This window comes from Ogataea philodendri (assembly GCF_020536065.1).
Source record: "Ogataea philodendri strain CBS6075 chromosome Unknown scaffold2, whole genome shotgun sequence".
NCBI classification, from domain to species: domain Eukaryota; kingdom Fungi; phylum Ascomycota; class Pichiomycetes; order Pichiales; family Pichiaceae; genus Ogataea; species Ogataea philodendri.
Window position 1 is genome coordinate 600,463 of NW_025764020.1, and position 16,560 is coordinate 617,022.

The 16,560-nt window shown below is 45.3% G+C and overlaps 10 protein-coding genes across 10 annotated transcripts; 5 read left to right on the forward strand and 5 right to left on the reverse strand.

The window, feature by feature from the left end:
* Positions 1–94: 94 nt before the first annotated feature.
* Positions 95–6,696, reverse strand: OGAPHI_004075 (uncharacterized protein; the record flags this gene model as incomplete). The annotated part of the gene is made up of 4 exons (XM_046205113.1): positions 95–2,293; positions 2,707–3,061; positions 3,432–5,117; positions 5,270–6,696. 4 exons carry the CDS (start codon positions 6,694–6,696, stop codon positions 95–97), a joined length of 5,667 nt encoding a protein of 1,888 aa, XP_046061090.1.
* OGAPHI_004076 (uncharacterized protein) lies at positions 2,401–3,408 on the forward strand (the record flags this gene model as incomplete). Its single annotated transcript, XM_046205114.1, has 1 exon — positions 2,401–3,408. One exon carries the CDS (start codon positions 2,401–2,403, stop codon positions 3,406–3,408), a length of 1,008 nt encoding a protein of 335 aa, XP_046061091.1.
* Positions 5,440–9,913, forward strand: OGAPHI_004077 (uncharacterized protein; the record flags this gene model as incomplete). The annotated part of the gene is made up of 6 exons (XM_046205115.1): positions 5,440–5,949; positions 6,046–6,464; positions 7,286–7,359; positions 7,701–8,803; positions 8,975–9,445; positions 9,551–9,913. 6 exons carry the CDS (start codon positions 5,440–5,442, stop codon positions 9,911–9,913), a joined length of 2,940 nt encoding a protein of 979 aa, XP_046061092.1.
* OGAPHI_004078 (uncharacterized protein) lies at positions 6,935–7,666 on the reverse strand (the record flags this gene model as incomplete). Its single annotated transcript, XM_046205117.1, has 1 exon — positions 6,935–7,666. The coding sequence occupies one exon, from the start codon at positions 7,664–7,666 to the stop codon at positions 6,935–6,937; it is 732 nt and encodes a 243-aa protein (XP_046061093.1).
* On the reverse strand, positions 9,002–10,759 carry OGAPHI_004079 (uncharacterized protein; the record flags this gene model as incomplete). Its single annotated transcript, XM_046205118.1, has 1 exon — positions 9,002–10,759. One exon carries the CDS (start codon positions 10,757–10,759, stop codon positions 9,002–9,004), a length of 1,758 nt encoding a protein of 585 aa, XP_046061094.1.
* On the forward strand, positions 10,095–11,971 carry OGAPHI_004080 (uncharacterized protein; the record flags this gene model as incomplete). Its single annotated transcript, XM_046205119.1, has 3 exons — positions 10,095–10,295; positions 10,551–10,709; positions 10,970–11,971. 3 exons carry the CDS (start codon positions 10,095–10,097, stop codon positions 11,969–11,971), a joined length of 1,362 nt encoding a protein of 453 aa, XP_046061095.1.
* On the reverse strand, positions 11,527–11,748 carry OGAPHI_004081 (uncharacterized protein; the record flags this gene model as incomplete). The annotated part of the gene is made up of 1 exon (XM_046205120.1): positions 11,527–11,748. One exon carries the CDS (start codon positions 11,746–11,748, stop codon positions 11,527–11,529), a length of 222 nt encoding a protein of 73 aa, XP_046061096.1.
* Positions 11,972–12,363: 392 nt separating the features above from the next.
* OGAPHI_004082 (uncharacterized protein) lies at positions 12,364–13,830 on the forward strand (the record flags this gene model as incomplete). Its single annotated transcript, XM_046205121.1, has 1 exon — positions 12,364–13,830. One exon carries the CDS (start codon positions 12,364–12,366, stop codon positions 13,828–13,830), a length of 1,467 nt encoding a protein of 488 aa, XP_046061097.1.
* A 51-nt stretch (positions 13,831–13,881) lies between these two features.
* On the reverse strand, positions 13,882–16,176 carry OGAPHI_004083 (uncharacterized protein; the record flags this gene model as incomplete). Its single annotated transcript, XM_046205122.1, has 1 exon — positions 13,882–16,176. The coding sequence occupies one exon, from the start codon at positions 16,174–16,176 to the stop codon at positions 13,882–13,884; it is 2,295 nt and encodes a 764-aa protein (XP_046061098.1).
* On the forward strand, positions 14,998–15,642 carry OGAPHI_004084 (uncharacterized protein; the record flags this gene model as incomplete). The annotated part of the gene is made up of 1 exon (XM_046205123.1): positions 14,998–15,642. The coding sequence occupies one exon, from the start codon at positions 14,998–15,000 to the stop codon at positions 15,640–15,642; it is 645 nt and encodes a 214-aa protein (XP_046061099.1).
* Positions 16,177–16,560: the final 384 nt, after the last annotated feature.

The following is a 16,560-nucleotide window of genomic DNA, read 5'->3' on the forward strand; positions in this document are numbered from 1 at the left end:
AACAGGATTGAAAAGTTTTAAAAAATTTTGAAATTTTTTTCAGGCCTATCCGGGTAAAACCTGGTGTAGGGAAGTATTATTATATACATAGTTTCTATTTCCATTGTGCTTCGTATTGCTCCAAGTTGTTTATGAAGTTGGCTTCAAACGATGCCTGCGTCGGCACATGCTTTGCCCGGAGCTTTCTATGTTTGTTGCTGATCGTTTTCAAAAGGTCCATCGACACGGTCACGTGGTCAAGACCCGTCCTCAACAGCTCCTGGTAGCACCAGAAACTGATCTCTTGAACCAAGGCTTTTTCGTGCTCAAAAGACCCAGAAGTGGCAACCGCTTTCTTGTATGCCGACAGCGCATGCTGGAATATATCCCGTAGAACTACCTGACGTGCACCCATTGCAATAGGGAAGCACACTTTATCATGTCGCGTCAAGTACGGGTTGGGGTGGTACTTGTATAATCCCAGATTGTCAAACACATGGTTCGAATCGAGGCACCGCGAGAATATCTCCTTTGCGACAGTGGCCCCGTACTTTCTGTTGATGTATTTGAAGTAGTTGGCGTTCCAGTAATTCCAAAAGTTCTGGTCTGTGTGGTCGACAGAAGCTACTGCTCGTGAATGCATGTACTGCAGCTTGTCGAAATCCAGCCGGCTGTGGTCGAGCATGTATGTGACGTACGAGTTGTATGCGTACCGGGCTGTATGGGGATTCGCCGCCATGATCATCCGCCATGCGGAGTCCTCACTTCCCTTGGTAGCAAGCGCAGCACGAACAAGCTCGTTGAACTCAAAGGAGCTGAACCGGATTAAGTTATCCTTGGCAAACTTCAAAATCTCCTGTGCTTTCTCATAATTATTCTCCCGCAGCGACAGCGTGAGCAACGCACTCAGCTGGTTGGGAGAGAACCGTGTTGGCAGTCCCAGTGTGTTGTCCGAGTATTGGCTCATTAAAACGTTACCCAGATTGAAGTTCTTGGTCCTTGCTCCGTGGTAAATCAGCGCAGTCATAAGCTCAGGCGAGACCTTGATGGCCTCAATCGGAAGGTTCACCACTATGTCGTTCACCACCGACCGGTACCGTTTGTTCTTGGAAAAACATGAAATCACCCTGGCCAGCGTCCTATAGTAGAAGTATCCGTTCTGTGCGTTATTGTTGGTAGCGTTTGTTGCCGAGTTGTACATTTTTGTATGGAACGGTGCGATCACAGACCAAACTGAATACACCGTGGCGGCGTCTTTTGACGTTGTGTGTTTGTCAATGTATCGGTAGCAGAATTCGAGGTACTCATCCACGGATCGCTGGTGGGTGATTTCCGTGATGGTTTTCATTTCCATGTCCGCAGAATAGCTTCCAAAAAGATCTCCCATGCTGGATAGCTTAATTCCCAGTTCGCGAATGACAAGTTCCGCAACCTCATGGAAGTGGTGCAATCTATATGTTCCAGCTTTCTCCAGTATAGCCGAGACCTGCGATGGTGAGAACGTATACAATGCCAATTGTTTTATCTGTGTATTATTGAACTTTGTGATGGCCATGTCGTAGAGGGTGACGGTCTTGAACAGGTCCTGGAGGTCTTTCAAGTCGGACGTTGGGTTCTTGATGCTAATTAGGTCGACGTATGACGAGATGCTGTGAATACTCAATAATGGCAGATACGGCTTCATCTCTGTTCTCTGTGCTATGGACAATGTTTGGCGAATGATTTGCGATGCTAGATTGGGCATGTTCAGAGTGATAGCCATGTGATATATAACTGTTGTTGCAAGAATGGGGTCGTTGTAGTCGACTCTGTGAAACTTCTGGTAATCGGTGTGTTTGAGGATCCGTTTCACGAGCGGCTGTATGCGGTCTTTTACGATGATTTGTTGTGCCTCGGTGGGCTGCAGACCATCGGATATGTACAAGTTTGCAAGGTTGGGCAAGATGAAGCTCATAGGCATGAGAGATAGCAGTGTGTTCGCCTGTGTTGCTTTGTCGTTACGCGCCAGATATCCCACCAGATCGTGTTTATTCGGAAGGCTTTTCAGCTCTCTGTTGATCTTGGACCGACTGGCTGTTTGTTTGTTCGCAGCCCAGAGCTCTGTCTGGGTTGAAATAAAATCAAAGGACTCCTTCTCCCGTTGCGTATATACCGCTGTCCAGTAGTGTCTGGTCTTGCCTATCCCGCGTACCGGTCCCTTGTCCAGGATCCCCATCGCGGGATATCGGCCTACCCCGGCTATCCACTTCCTCATTTGACCAGCCAGAACGAACGCAGAGGTCTTCAAATATTTTTCAGGTATTATTTCTACACTCTGCCAATTACACCTTGGGTCTGAAAATTTATTTAGAAAAAAAAACTTGGGTCCACTGCCTTGATTCATATAAATTATCACCAAACAGTTTCTTTCGTTAAGTCCCCATGTTTCGGCCAATTCACACTGTTCCGCTGCTTTCCATTGGCTCGTTGAGCTATTTCTTCTGGGGAAGAGGCGATAAGTCGTCTTCTTCTCCTGCCCCGGCCCCAGGAGGGTTCCCAATTTCCGACAACGTGCCGTCTGGATCCAGTCGCGTTCCTGCTCCTTCGAAACCGGGCCAGGTCCCTGCCAACCCACCACAGGTAAACCCTGGCGGTTTCTTTTCATACGGCTTTCCAGGACCCGTCCATGACCTCGAAACAAGAGCCGAGTTCGTGTCTGTTTATGACCGTCAAAAGAGAAACCCGTACTACGTGGTTGAACACATCACTCCAGAGTCTCTGAAACGCGACCCTAACGGCGGCGGAGACCGTAAGAACTCCGTGTTCAAGGAAGACGAGCAGATCCCAATCAAGTTCCGGGCCCTGTTGAAGGACTATTTCCGTTCCGGCTACGACAGAGGCCACCAGGCCCCTGCAGCAGACGCAAAGTTTTCCCAAGCCGCCATGGACGAGACATTCTACCTCACCAACATGTCTCCCCAGGTCGGTGCAGGCTTTAACAGAGATTACTGGGCCCATTTCGAGGACTTTGTCAGAAGACTGACTGGTGGCTACCAATCCATCAGAGTGGTCACTGGTCCATTGTATCTCCCAAAGAAAGACCCTGTTGATGGTAAATACAAGGTGACTTACGAAGTGATTGGCAATCCTCCCAACATTGCCGTGCCGACACATTTTTTCAAGCTGGTTGTGGCCGAGAAGTCGTTTAAAAGAGGCCCTAACTCGGACGACATCGCCGTGGCTGCATTTGTGCTTCCGAACGCTATCATTCCCAACGAGGTTCCCTTGACCTCGTTTGAGGTCCCTGTTGATGCTCTTGAACGCTCTTCTGGTCTTGAGTTCCTCAAAATGGTGCCCGAGAATAAGAAAAAACAGCTTTGTAAGGAGTTCAGCTGCAACATCATTGTGAGAGAGTTTAATAACTCCACCAAGTCTCTCCCTTCTGCATAAAGTATAGATTCAATAAATGCTACATAGTGTCTAATAGTCTCTGCTCGTACATTTTGGTCAGTCTGCTCACGTTGCGGCCGCGGGCCTGGCGGAACCTGCCTGATGTTTTTCTTGCTTGTTCCTGGCTTTGCTGGAAAAGCAGGTCTTTCTCGGTATATTTCACAAGTTTGGACGTCAGCTGGTCAGACGGTCTCAACACCTCGTTTCTCAGACGCTGACTGACGGAGGGCTTGTGCGAATCAAACAGAAAGTCGTCCAGACTGGTTTCTGGCTCGACTTCTTCCACCCGACCTATGTTTTTCCGAGCAACAGGTGGGGTTGGAGGCACAGATTTGCGGATCTTGTACTCGATCTTGCGCTCCATAGGGCTATCTGTGACCCCTTTCTTTTCAAAGTTCAGTATATCGTCCATGCTAATGAGTTTTTCAAAACTCTTCATTGAGTTTCCTTGAACAACGATTTTGTCGTAGTTGTCCAGTAATGCACACAAGAACTTGAACAAAGTGTCGAATCCATTCTCAAGCTCCTGATTGTTATGCTCGTTGTATAGAATCTTGGTTAAGGACAAGACCAGTCGAAGATGCTGTCTTTCTCTCATCTGGTCGTGATTCTTCGCATGAGGTTCGGTGATCTCCTGCGAAAGCTTGACAGAAAGCTTTTTCATCAATGCCACCAGCTTAACGAGAACGTAGCTGTTGTCGTAGTTCACTCGCTGGACACTGAACATTGGACTGGCGTTGTTGATCGATTGCAGCGGAGCACGGTCCGAAACCGCATACTTAAATGCTAACAGTTCTCCGAATGCAGTGTTCAAATCTTCGATTCTTGAAAAGTCGTAATTGTATTTGGTTAAAACATTTATTGGGAACAATGGCTGCGCAGACTCACTCAATTGGACCAGGAACTTTTCCATGATCAGGTAATGCTCGAGGAATGAGAAGTCTGATAGACACAGTCGCTGGTCCCGTTTCAATGCGTCACTAAAGATGTTCACTGTCATCAATACATCAGCGTCCAGTTCTCCTCCTCTAATGATTGTCAACCACTCGCTCGATGTAAGAGGTTTGTCTAGATCGTTGGTCGTCATATAAGACCACAGGTTGTTGTATATTTTGGAAAACTGTTTGAATGCTAGTTGGTTCGACATTGTTAAAGGTTCGCCAAACATTTTGGGTAAATGTCTGTTGATAATGATCCGATCGTTTTTGTAAACAATCTGATCCATCAAATAATTGGCCAGCGATATCGGGATCGCGGTGATGTCGATGTTCTGAGCCAAAACAGTCAAGTTTTCGCAATGAACAATATCCTTGCTGAATCCCCAAAAAGTTTTGAAAAAGTCCACCACGGACTTCATGATCCAGTTACCACCATGAACTAAGTACACTTTCAGTAGGTATCTCTTTTTCTGTGCCGGAATGAGCTTGAAAAACCTCACCAGGTTCAAGGGAATCTTGAGAGAACTGGCCTGGATGTTATCATAGTCGCTGAATCCCGAAGCCAACAAAACTAAACAGTATTCTTCAGAAGGCATCTGGGAAACAAGCTGTTCCGTCAATTGCGCCAACTGTTGATCATTCGAAATGGCAGGAACAAACGAAGTGTCCAGAATATAAAGAGGAAGCTCCGTAGACGGGTCATAAGTACTGGACTTGTAAAATAACCGCGAGTTCATCATGGATGACAAGTCATAAATAAACTTAATAAATCTTTTTATTTACATCAACGAAAAATAAACATAACCTAAAAGAGAACATTTTTTAACATAATCTTTCTTATGACAAAACTCCCAACTTGAAATCATACAAATCAAAAAGCTCGTATCCCTTACTCTTTTTTGGTCTCCTTGCTAGCAAGATACCGTAACTGCGCATCGAAAGTGTCTCCATTGGCCCCGCCGTCTCTGATGACAGCGACTCTCAAAGTGGCCAACATGTTGTGTGCTGCATTGGAGTGTGCGTAAACACCTCCATTGAATGCCATAGTAGCATCCTTACCAAAAGACGTTCTCAGCAAGGCCTGTCCACCAGGATGTTCGGTCAAGAAGTTGGCACAATCGTGAACAATACCAGAGATGATCACGAGTCCCTTTTGCTCCTTGGCCTTCTCGAAGAAAGTGGACTTGTCCCACACTGGAAGCTCGCTCAACTGAGGACCCCAGTTGAGCTTGGCTCTCATTCTGTCGATCTTCTTTTGTTGCTGTTGCAAAATTCCCTGGTCAATGGCGTTCTGAGAGAATTTCTTGAGGTTGAAGGCCAAGCCGACCTTCGACATGCAGTAAATGACAACCTTGGTTGGGTCGTATTGGTACCACTTCAGAGCGTTTCTGTAGTCCGAAGGGAACTCGTGGTGGAAGTTGTGGTAGCCTTCTCCGAAAGTAACCAGAGCGGTCAAGATGTGGTCTCTTGGGGTTCTTCTGTCGTCAAATGGTTGCTCTCCAATCCAGTGAGCAAGAGAGTTCACACAGAAAGTAGCTTGTTGAATGAAGGCGGCTCTGAGCAATCCAGCGTAAATGAATCCTCCCCAGAAGTCGTTAAACAAGTAGTGAGTCAGGATGGCTGGGAAAAAGAAAGCCATGAACACCATCAACAACAAGTAGTGTCTGTGTTGCGCTCTCACCACCCAGTCGTCTAGAAGATCGCTAATGTCGGCTCTTGCCTTGTATCTTGGGTTTGGAACAAGAAGCATCCATCCCATGTGGGAGTACCAAAAACCTCTCTTGGCATCATATGGATCTCTTGGTGTGTCTGTGTATCTGTGGTGGACTCTGTGTTGGTGTCCCCACATCTTGATGGAACCTTCAATGGCAGAGGCACCAAAAAGAGCAAAGAAGATCTTCAAAGGAGCTTTGCAATCGTAGGCTCTGTGAGCCCAGTGTCTGTGGTATCCGGCGGTGATGGAGAGACCGCCAAAGCAGTAGAGAATGATGGCGGTGACGAATGTGTTCCAAGTCAATGGAACCCATCTTGTGGAAACCAATCCTCCCACAGGCACAGCCAAGACAAGGATGAAGTTCAACCAATTGATGTGCTTGTGCCAGTTTTCAAGGGTCCAAGGTTGCTCACTGATGTGCTTCTGCTTGGCGTATTTCTCCTTGATCTTCTTGTCCTTAGCAAGCATTTCCGCCACCGAATCTTTGCTCAACTCTTCAGCTGTCACATCTGTCATAGATTTAGTTCCCATCAGCTTTCCTCCAATACCATAAGCCACGATTCTCTTAGTAGACTTGTTAGTTCCTGCAGCCACTGCATTTGCAGTGGATAAATCCACTGAGTCCAATCCCGACATAATTATGGTTGAGTTGCCGTTGGAAAGAGTATTTATACTAGTACTAATAAAAAATTTTGGAATAGAGCCACTAATTAAATTATTTTTGCCGAGCCCTGGTCGATTTGTTGAGCGCCAGCCCAACAGAGTATCGCGTCGACAGATAGTCGACAGAAAAAAAAAAGTTGGTGTCGACTATTTCTGATCTGATTTTGAGATAAGTTGCAGCTCAGAGCTGTTTCTTTGTATGCGTTCAAGATCAGCTTTGTTTGTCCTTTGATGTGCTGCTATTGGATCTCTGCTCCCACCAACGTTGCACAACAATTTTTAGCGCAAAAAGAGCTCCAATTGGCGGGAAGTACTGTAGAATAGTCGTAAGTTTTGTTGGACGGACCCTGGAAATCACCTGAGATATTTCTTCGTAAAGTGCCTCCACCGTGGAGTCATTCGAAAGCGAATAATCAGACCGAGCGATCTTTTCCTCTGTTGGCATTTGGTTGGCAATTCGTTTTTCACACTCCGTGCGGCTAAGCTCCGGGTTACGGCTCATCAGCCGTTCGAGCTGCAACTTGGGGTCACAAAACACGCACAGCGTGGTCCCGCAGATCAGGTCCAGACCAGCTTCGAAAAGAAGCGGCACGTCCAAAACAACCATCGCCTCCATACGGAACCAGCTGCGGAACAGTAGCCATATCATCTCTTTGCGGACTTGGCCATGGGTGATCTTATTCAACACCTTCAATTCGTCCTTGTTCTGAAACACGTACGCTCCCAGGGCGGGTCTGTTCAGGCTGCGATCGGGCAGAACCAGGTTGTTCACTTTGTTTCCAAAGTATTTGACTATCTTGTTGTACGCAGGAAGCCCCGGCTGCACAATTTCCCTTGCAATCTTGTCGGCGTCTATTATGGTAATATTATACTCGTCATGCAGTCTCTTGGACACTGTTGATTTGCCAGAGGCGATGCCCCCAGTGAGTCCAATAACAAGCATGATTAATTTTTTTCCTAATATTTAATGGACCCAGTTGACCATCTTAAACGCTGGCTCGACGGGAGCACTGGAGGGCCCTCGGCCAAGATTTCTCCCAAAATAGATGCTGTGTCGGATCCTCAAACCGGCCGGTCGATCTTTGCGACGTCAAAGCTTGCCACAAACGAGCTGATCATTACGATCCCGTATTCGTACATGCTTAACTATGTGACCATTCTCAAACATCTGGAGTGCCATACTACGTGGAATTCTCCCGCGGTTAGCAAAAGCTATGTTTATGTTCCTGAAGAGCCAAAATCAGCGCTGTATTCCAAGTTTGATCTGACAAAAACTCTTAAACTGTCGTCTTTCCAACTGGTTTCGCTCTACCTGGTTTTAGAGAGTCATAGACCAGAATCGTTCTGGAAACCATTTATAGATGTTCTTCCCAACCTGAATGATTTTGACAGTGTGCCTCTCCTCTGGATCGTCGAGTCAGATCCTGTTTTCGACCTGCTACCATTGGCAATAAAAAACCACGCTAAAGCCCAGCACGATAAGTTTCTACAAGATTACGAGGTCGTTCAGACTTTCTTGGCAGAGTATATCACCGATGCGCAAATAATGGTTCCTTTGAAAGAGTTTCTTTGGGCATGGCTTTGTTGTAATTCAAGATGTCTCTATATGGAGCTCCCAGAAATACTTGACAAACAGCTTGAAGACAATTTCACTCTCGTTCCCTTTGTTGACTTTATCAACCATTCCCTGGACGACCAGACCCAGGTCAGTCTGTCACCTGTTTCTGGATTCCAGGTCACCATTGGAGAGCATGCCTACAGTCCAGAAGACCAGATATTTTTCAGCTACGGAGCACACAACGACGACTTTCTGCTCTGCGAATACGGATTTATGCTGGAAGAAGGCAAGAACATATGGAATACCGCTGATTTAACTCCATATGTCGAGTCACTATTGAAACCAGACCAAAAGAAACTATTAGAAGAATACAATTACAACGGAGACTACACTGCAACCAAGGACGAAATATCATTTAGAACAGAAGTCGCATTGGTCACTCTGATAGAAAAACGAACTTCCAAAGTCATAGACCTGATCAACGGTCTCAACAACGGATCAGCATACAAAAAGACAATTAATGTACTGCTCCGCAAAATCATGCAAAAAATTAATGAACATTGCAATAGCCAACTGCAAAAGCTGGAGCTTTTAAATCAAAGCTCACGGACTCAGGTGGCGAGTCGAGCAAATCGCAACATTCGTGAACTCTCTAAAATTTATATACATCATTAACATGTAAAATATGTACAGGTACCTTCGATGCGTTGGACAAGTCAATCAATAGTGATCGTCCTGCTTGTCCCAACGGTCGTAACTCCGTCTTCTTTGATCGTTCCTACCACGATTGTCCCTGCTTCCAAAATTTCTATCAGATCTTCTTCCCGAATTCCAGTCGTTATCCCTGTTTCTGTTTCCGCTTCCGTTTCCGTTTCTGTATCCATTTCTGTTTCCAGATCTGTTCCCATTTCTGTTTCCATAGCTATTACCTCTTGGTCTGTAGTTTCCCTTCAAAACACCGTCAACTTGGAACACTCCATCAATGTCCTCTTTGGTGACACCGAATCTATCCAGATCACGTGCAGAGACCTGCAACAGGCGTTCACCTCCAACCATGGCCTGGTAAAGGCGACCACAGTCCAAAACCAAAGCCTTAGGATCGGCATCGCGATCGAGCCTTGGAACAGAGGCGTAAGTTCCCAGCATAGAGGAAAGCAACGAGTTGTAGTCAGGACGGATGAACTTTCCAGCCGACTTGATCTCAGACTCAATTGCCTCGGAAACCTGAGGCTTCTCGATCTCTTCTAACACATGACCTTCCTTTCTCAGTCTCTCAGCATAAAACTTCTCTGCCTTGGACAAAATAGAAATGGACTCTCCAGTGGTACCTGCTCTTCCTGTTCTTCCGACTCTGTGAGTGTGAGAAGCAGTCTCGAGTTGCACACCAAGCTGGATCACGCAGTTGACACCTGGGAAATCCATACCTCTGGCACCAACGTTGGAAGAAATCAGCACACCGCTTCTAGCATTTCTGAATCTAGTCTGAACAGTGTTACGTCTAGACTGTCTCAAGTTTCCGTGCAAAGGAAGCACTGGGAACCGTGGGCCAAACTTGTTACCCAAAATTTCTCTGGCAAGTTCATAGAAGTACTCGGTGGCCTTGATGTTTGGCATAAACACAATCACCTTTGAGTTTCTCTCGCTAAGTTTCTCGAGCAAAAGCTCCATAGCCACAGCAAAGGTCTCATAGAGTCCGTCAGTCGTGATCAACGATTGGTTGACACTGTCAGTGACCTCTCTACCAGAAGTCACGTCGATATACTTGTGCTCTGGGCCCATCAGACGGTCAGCAAGTTCCTTGGTGTTGTTATCCATGGTTGCAGAAAACATAGTCACTTTCAACTTGGAAGGATCGCTATGGTTTGCTTTCAAAGTCTTCACAATCGACAATAGAGCCTCTTTAAAGTCGTTGTCACAAAGGACGTCTGCCTCGTCGATAACAAAATGTCTCAAGTCTTTGAATGCGTTTCTGAAATCTGGTTTGGAGTTCAACATATCCTCCAGTCTTCCTGGAGTAGCCACGAAAGCGGCTGACTTGGTTCTTCCGTTAACACCTCTCAAGATCTGATCGTACTTCACCTGGCCAACACACAAGTCGATTCTTCTCTTGCTTTGTCCGCCACACTGTTTCCATATTCTATCCAGAGCCATTTGAGTCTGGAAAGCCAGATCTCTAGTTGGATTGATGATCAAGGAGTGAACACTTTCTTGTCTTTCAAAATTTTTATCGGTGATCCACTCGTTCATGAGCGGCAGTCCAAAAGCGTAGGTCTTACCTGTACCAGTTTTGGCTCTAACAAGAACACCGTTGTTGGTCGAGAGCATCTCAGGAACAACCTTAGATTGGACCTCGGTCAAATTCTCACTTGCAACGTTAACGAAAGCATTTGAAATTTTCGGGTTCAATCCAACCTCATCCACTCGAGAGGTTGGTGCCTCAGTGCTATACAAAGCACTGAGAGGCTTTGATAGCCTCATCCCAACGGCCACTTTTGACGTGGCCAGTAATCTGTTGGCAAGAATCATAGATAAAAAATGGGATAATTTTTTTTGGTCTGAAAATTTTTCAAATAGAGTCGATCGACCTGAAAATATTAGATCGTTTTTAGCTTGTCTACAATGTCAAAAAACGTCTTCCTTCTGGGATCGGACCTGAACTTTAAGTTCCTTGCTGCCCAGCTGAAACAGAATCTTGATCCGAAGCTCAATCGTGTGAGTCTTTTTTTTAATAGTTCTCGATTGTTGAAAAGTTTCCACGATTCTGGGTCACAAATAAAGCTTTACAATGAGCTGAACAAACGAGATCCGTCTGCCACAGTCAGCACCTTCGAGGCGTTCAAGGGTGTCCCAGAGACCTCTGAGTCGCATGTCGATGATTTGATTGTTTCTATGAAGACCACAGACTTCGAAGACCAGATTACTCCCTACCTGCATAGAATTACAAATAAGACCAACGTGCTGTTCGTGAACGCACCGTTAGGATCGCTGGATTCCTCGATAAAACGAATCTGGAGAGCGGACTCCGGGAGCGTGCCGAATATCTTCCAAGCGGTAACCACCTATGGGCTGATCAACTCTACTAATTTCGACGTCAAGTACACTCTGCCCGGTAAAATGTTCATCTCCGCGTTCCCATCGTCTGAGAAACTGAAGAACTTTGTGCGCAAACAAGAACTGTATTATCCAGGTGACATATTGGTTCCTTCGCTCATTAAAGATCTAATAGACATTCCATTAATCAATGCTCAATACTGTCCATTCAAAGATTTGTTCAAATTACAAGTGGAGAGATTGGTTGTGGATGCTTGCTTGAATCCGTTGGGACAGCTTCTAAGCTTCGATGTGCAAGCTCTGAGAGATACCACTGCTCTGAATAAAGTCATCGAGACAATTATTGACGAGGCTGTAATTGCAATCAAAGCATCGCCGTGGTTCAAGGCTGTAGTAAACTCCGACAAGACAGCCATCTCGGTGATTGATAGACAAAGACTATTCGCTATCGTCAAGCAAAGTGCAAAACAATACGGTTATGGTAGCAGTGATATGTTACCAGATTTCGCCACAAACTACATTGTTCGAAACTCTAAATCGCGCCACCATGCTGCTCCAGTGAACAATTTGCTGAGAAACCTACTCATCAGCAAGCGCAGATCACAACAGGAGCAGAATGAGATTCCAATTGTTAAATAGGTATATACAACATCATTTACTCGTCGCAGACAAAATCCATTTTGGGTACACGACTTCCCCCACCTTAATCAATAAATCTATCAAACTGATAATTGAGCGCTAAGAAATTTAAAAAAGGAGAAATACTGTCTTGTTTGATAAATAGAAGAAACTATAATAATTAAGCAACTTTACGGGGCATAAGAAGGTGGTTTGAAGATCAGATATTGTTAAACAAAAAGTCTGACTCTTTTAAAAAGCTCTAAAGACCTCCAAAACATATAGTTGAGGGATCACAATTCAAGGGATTAAACTTGAACCTCAAGGTACATCCAACATCCAGCACTTTCGTTTGAAATTGAATAAGCTAGATTGGAAATCGAACCAATCACTGTCCGATCAGTATTATTTCAATGAGTTTCTTTGAGACTGTGATGGAAAATGATAGCTTTGATCGGCCAGGGACTGGTGATGTCTCTGTCGATCTTGCTAATCACATAGTCAAAACTCCATTGATGTCCCTTGATCTCAACAATATGAATATACAGACAAACGGGTTGAAAGGAGAGCTGGTGAACATCCCTCTCAATGACTTAAATGGTCTTAGACCAGACTCTCGCCAAACCAATTCTTCAGGCAATTTCCACTCTCACATGAATACTGCCTTCGATCCAAAGTTCCTCGATCTATATTCAACCCATTCTCCAAAAGAAGTGATATCTCCCGCAAGATTACTCTACAAGAATTCAAATAGTACTCCGAGACTTGTTCCGTCGGTCTCAATGGTTACTCCGAGCGCATTTAACGATGTTTTCAAACAGTCACCACTAAAACTGTATTCCAAATCAGGAACCCCCCAATCAGCCTCCAAAATGATGTTCCCTCGCTCGATTTATGATGATGTCGATATGCCCCAGAACTGGCTGGGAAAAGAAACATCAAATGGGGATACAACCGAAAACATGCTATCCGAAGGGCATGCATTTGTGAACCTCAACGAATCGCACTTCTTTGTCCCTTCATCGCTTCCTGGATCTCAGGATACCGCAAGAGTGCTTAGTGACTCCTCTTTCTCGAAGGAGAGGGTCAGATCTAAGTTCAATGTGGAAAACATCAGTTCGCTCCCTTCTTCTAGACCTGCTTCGCAAAGCTTCAAGTTCCCTACTTTCAACATCCCCGCTGATTTGAAGTACTCGGACAAAGAGTATGAGTTTGGAATGGACCACAAACGAGAAAAGAAAAGCAAATCGAATTTCCCTACTGTGACAAATTCGTTTAATCCAACCCCCATCCCAGAACAGCCTGTGAAGAAAAAAAGGGGAAGAAAGCCCGGATCTACAAACAAGAAACGAAAGGAAACTCTGAAGAAAGAGGACAAGTCTTTCAGAAAGAAGCTGAAAGTTCGTTTCCCCAAAAAACGCAAAACACATCCCTCCGACATTGATCCTGCAGTCCAGTTAGGATTGGGAGACGATGAGGACTCGCTAGAAAATGATGACTTCGATCTGAATGGTTCTGATGGACACAGGGGACACCTTGCTGGAGGGCCAGAAGACATGCAAGACCGAATGAAGAGAATCAGAAACCGTGCGCCAAGATCTAAGAACGGGTGCTGGACCTGCAGGCTGAGAAGAAAGCGCTGTCCGGAACAGCGCCCTGTATGTTCAGAGTGTGTACGTCTTGGTCTTGAGTGCGATGGGTACACTGTTGAACGGCCTGCGTTCATGAGAAACTCCAACGCTGCGAAAGGAAAGATGGAGGAGATCAAGACCATCACGCTTGCAAAGAAGAAACGGGGTTCCAAACAAAGATATGAGCGAGAACAGCGATTATCCGGAGAGTCACCTCCAAGTGACGGAAATATAAAAGTACTAAGTTAGTTTGCAATCGACATCTTTTTCTATATAAATTGTCTCACCTATAAATGTATTCTAAGGTTGTCCATACTGATGATATGGTTTGAACGGCTTCAGGTCCTCCGACACGTCATGCTTAGCAGTATTCATCTCCGAAGGCTGCTGGAAAAAGTATGGTCTGTTGTTGAAGGCATTGAACACGTCTGGGGTAGCAAACTGTGGATTCAAGTCAAATGCGTTCTGATTAATGACGGGAATGCCTGTTGGGGGGAACTGGGCCTGGTTCATATCCATTGGGTAGTAAAAGTTTAAATTTGCTGCTGGTGGCTGAAAGTTCGATAGCATTGGCTGGTTGGACCAGATGTTGGAGAATAATTGCGCATTGGAGGCAGTTGGAACGGTTCCCGATGGAGACTTTGACAGGAGCGGCGAGTTGGCAGCGCTCACAGGCTGAGAGACAGGGCCATCCTCCGGGTCGCTCACAATCGACTCCACCATCGAGACAAATTGATGGTCGTTTTCGTTCTCCTCAAAATTAGACTTGGCAGCAGAAGCTGAGTCTTGGACTTTGGCAGAGGGTCTCAGACCTCCAGTCGCGTTGGTGTCTGGAATCAAAAATGTTTCCGACTCAGGATCAAATTGCAAGCCAACATTGTTGTCAATGAGGATATCAATTCCCAAATGTGCAACAGCGATTATTCTCAAAACATAGTCACAGACTTTCATCGATTTCTGTGTCTCGTCGGGTAACTCTCCAATTAGCGCGAGCACAGAAACCTCGGACCTGTCGTTGAACCTGGTATCGTCAAAGTCGTCCAAAGAATAGTTGATTGGTCTGAACTCTTTAAGAGTGACGTCCTCTTTGAACAATCTTCTTCTGTCAGGCTTGAAATCCTTCAACTTTGTGATACTGCTGAACTCCATACACTCGTCAGAATACGACTTGATGTAAGTCACAGCATTGTTCACGATTCGCGCCAAATTTGTCGCGTACTGAGGAGTCTGGATCAGGAATCCTTTCGGTAAGTCTCTCTCTTTGAACCAACAAAGCATCAATCTTGTCAGCGGCAGCAACATATGAGTCAAGTCCGGGTTCTTTGGATCGGCCTTCCAGTTATCCAATGAAATTTGCATCATGTTGTCCAAGTATCTGAAGATGAACTTGAGATACTCACCAATATTCGAGGCGCTATGATCCAAATCGGGGTGGCTCATATTGGTGTCGACAAGAAGCTCGAACCCACCAATCAAGATAACAAGCTGCTTGAAGTACATGTCGTTGAAAACCTGTTTCCGGTAATCAAGCTGCCTCATAAGTTTATAAAATTCGGTTTCAATCTCCGAGATTGGGTGATGGTTAGTGAGGTATCCGTCGGTTTCTTTCCATTGGCCAGGAAGCAAATGGTAATCGAAAAGTGCAAGGAACTGATATCTGAGAAGCTCAAATCTCACGTTCTTGGTCAACTCCTCAGCAGGAACCGAGTTGTACTTTTCAAACATCTTGAGCATGGAGTTTGGTTTTTTCGACATGTATTCGATCAAGTTTTCAAGTGCAATAGGGAGCGGTTCACTGCTGAGAGAAGACCGAATGAAATTATAGACAACGTTGAAACTGTCGTCTTTAAATTTGTCAATGATGGCAATGTGGTTGTAAGGATCGCCCAAGGAGGGAAGGATCAGCAAGGCCAATTTGTACAATTCAATCGACTTGCTGTAATTATTGTTGTCCTCCCTCGAGATGGCGGCTGTGGGAAGATACGTCTTGGCCACCAAGGTACGAAGTCTGGACAGGTCACCGATGTAAATCACACATTTACTGATGATACTGACCAGTGAGTCCACGGTTTGCTGAGATGCGACAGGCTTTGCGTCCTTTGTGTCAATCTCGATCTTCAGAGTGGATACCAACTTTCTCACCGGGACACAGGAGGTAAGGTCGTAGGAGATCAAGATCTGCTTGATCAAGGAGATGTAAAAATCGTAACTCTTGGAAATGAAACGCACATAGTGCTCAAAAGCCTTGCGTATTTTTATCAGGGTTGAAGATTTGACCTTCTTGCCACGGACCGGTTTCCCCTCTATATGTCTAAATTGAGCGAGAAAGATCGTGATCGTGGAGTGGTGAATATCTTTCCATGTCTTCTCCACAACTCTTCCAAGGCGATCTCTGTAAGAAGTGGGCACGCTCAGGTTGTCGATAATGTAGGTGAGGACCTTAGATTGTGCAAATGAGATAGCGCCCAATAACAGAGACTCGTCCCAGCTATGTTTGCTTCCGAGGATCTCGTGGATCTTCTGTTTGTTCTGGGAAATTAAGTTGTATATGGGCTCTTCCGAGGGGGAAGGGTCTATTTGTTCGGGATTTGTCATCTATGGGGTGCTTGCTTGAATAATATGTTCCAACTATTAATCGGTCCCCATGTCCTGCGCGTATCAGCACTAAGATCAAGAACTAACTTGCGTGCTTGCTGAAAATTTCCGCGCCCAAACGATTAAATCAACAAGTTGAAATAACCGATAATACTATCTTTGGTTAAAATTATAATTTGAGGTAATATATCCACATATTTTTACTTTCTTGTATATACCAGGTGATATCCCATGATTTATGAATATTTGCAAATTGAAAAAAATTTGAGGGACGCGCCCACTCCTACAAGACTGGTCACTACACAGCTTCTGGCGTCGAGCGTTGTTGGCGGCATCGTTTTCTGCGCGTTTTGTATCCTTAGATGTCGATTCCCCAATATTTTT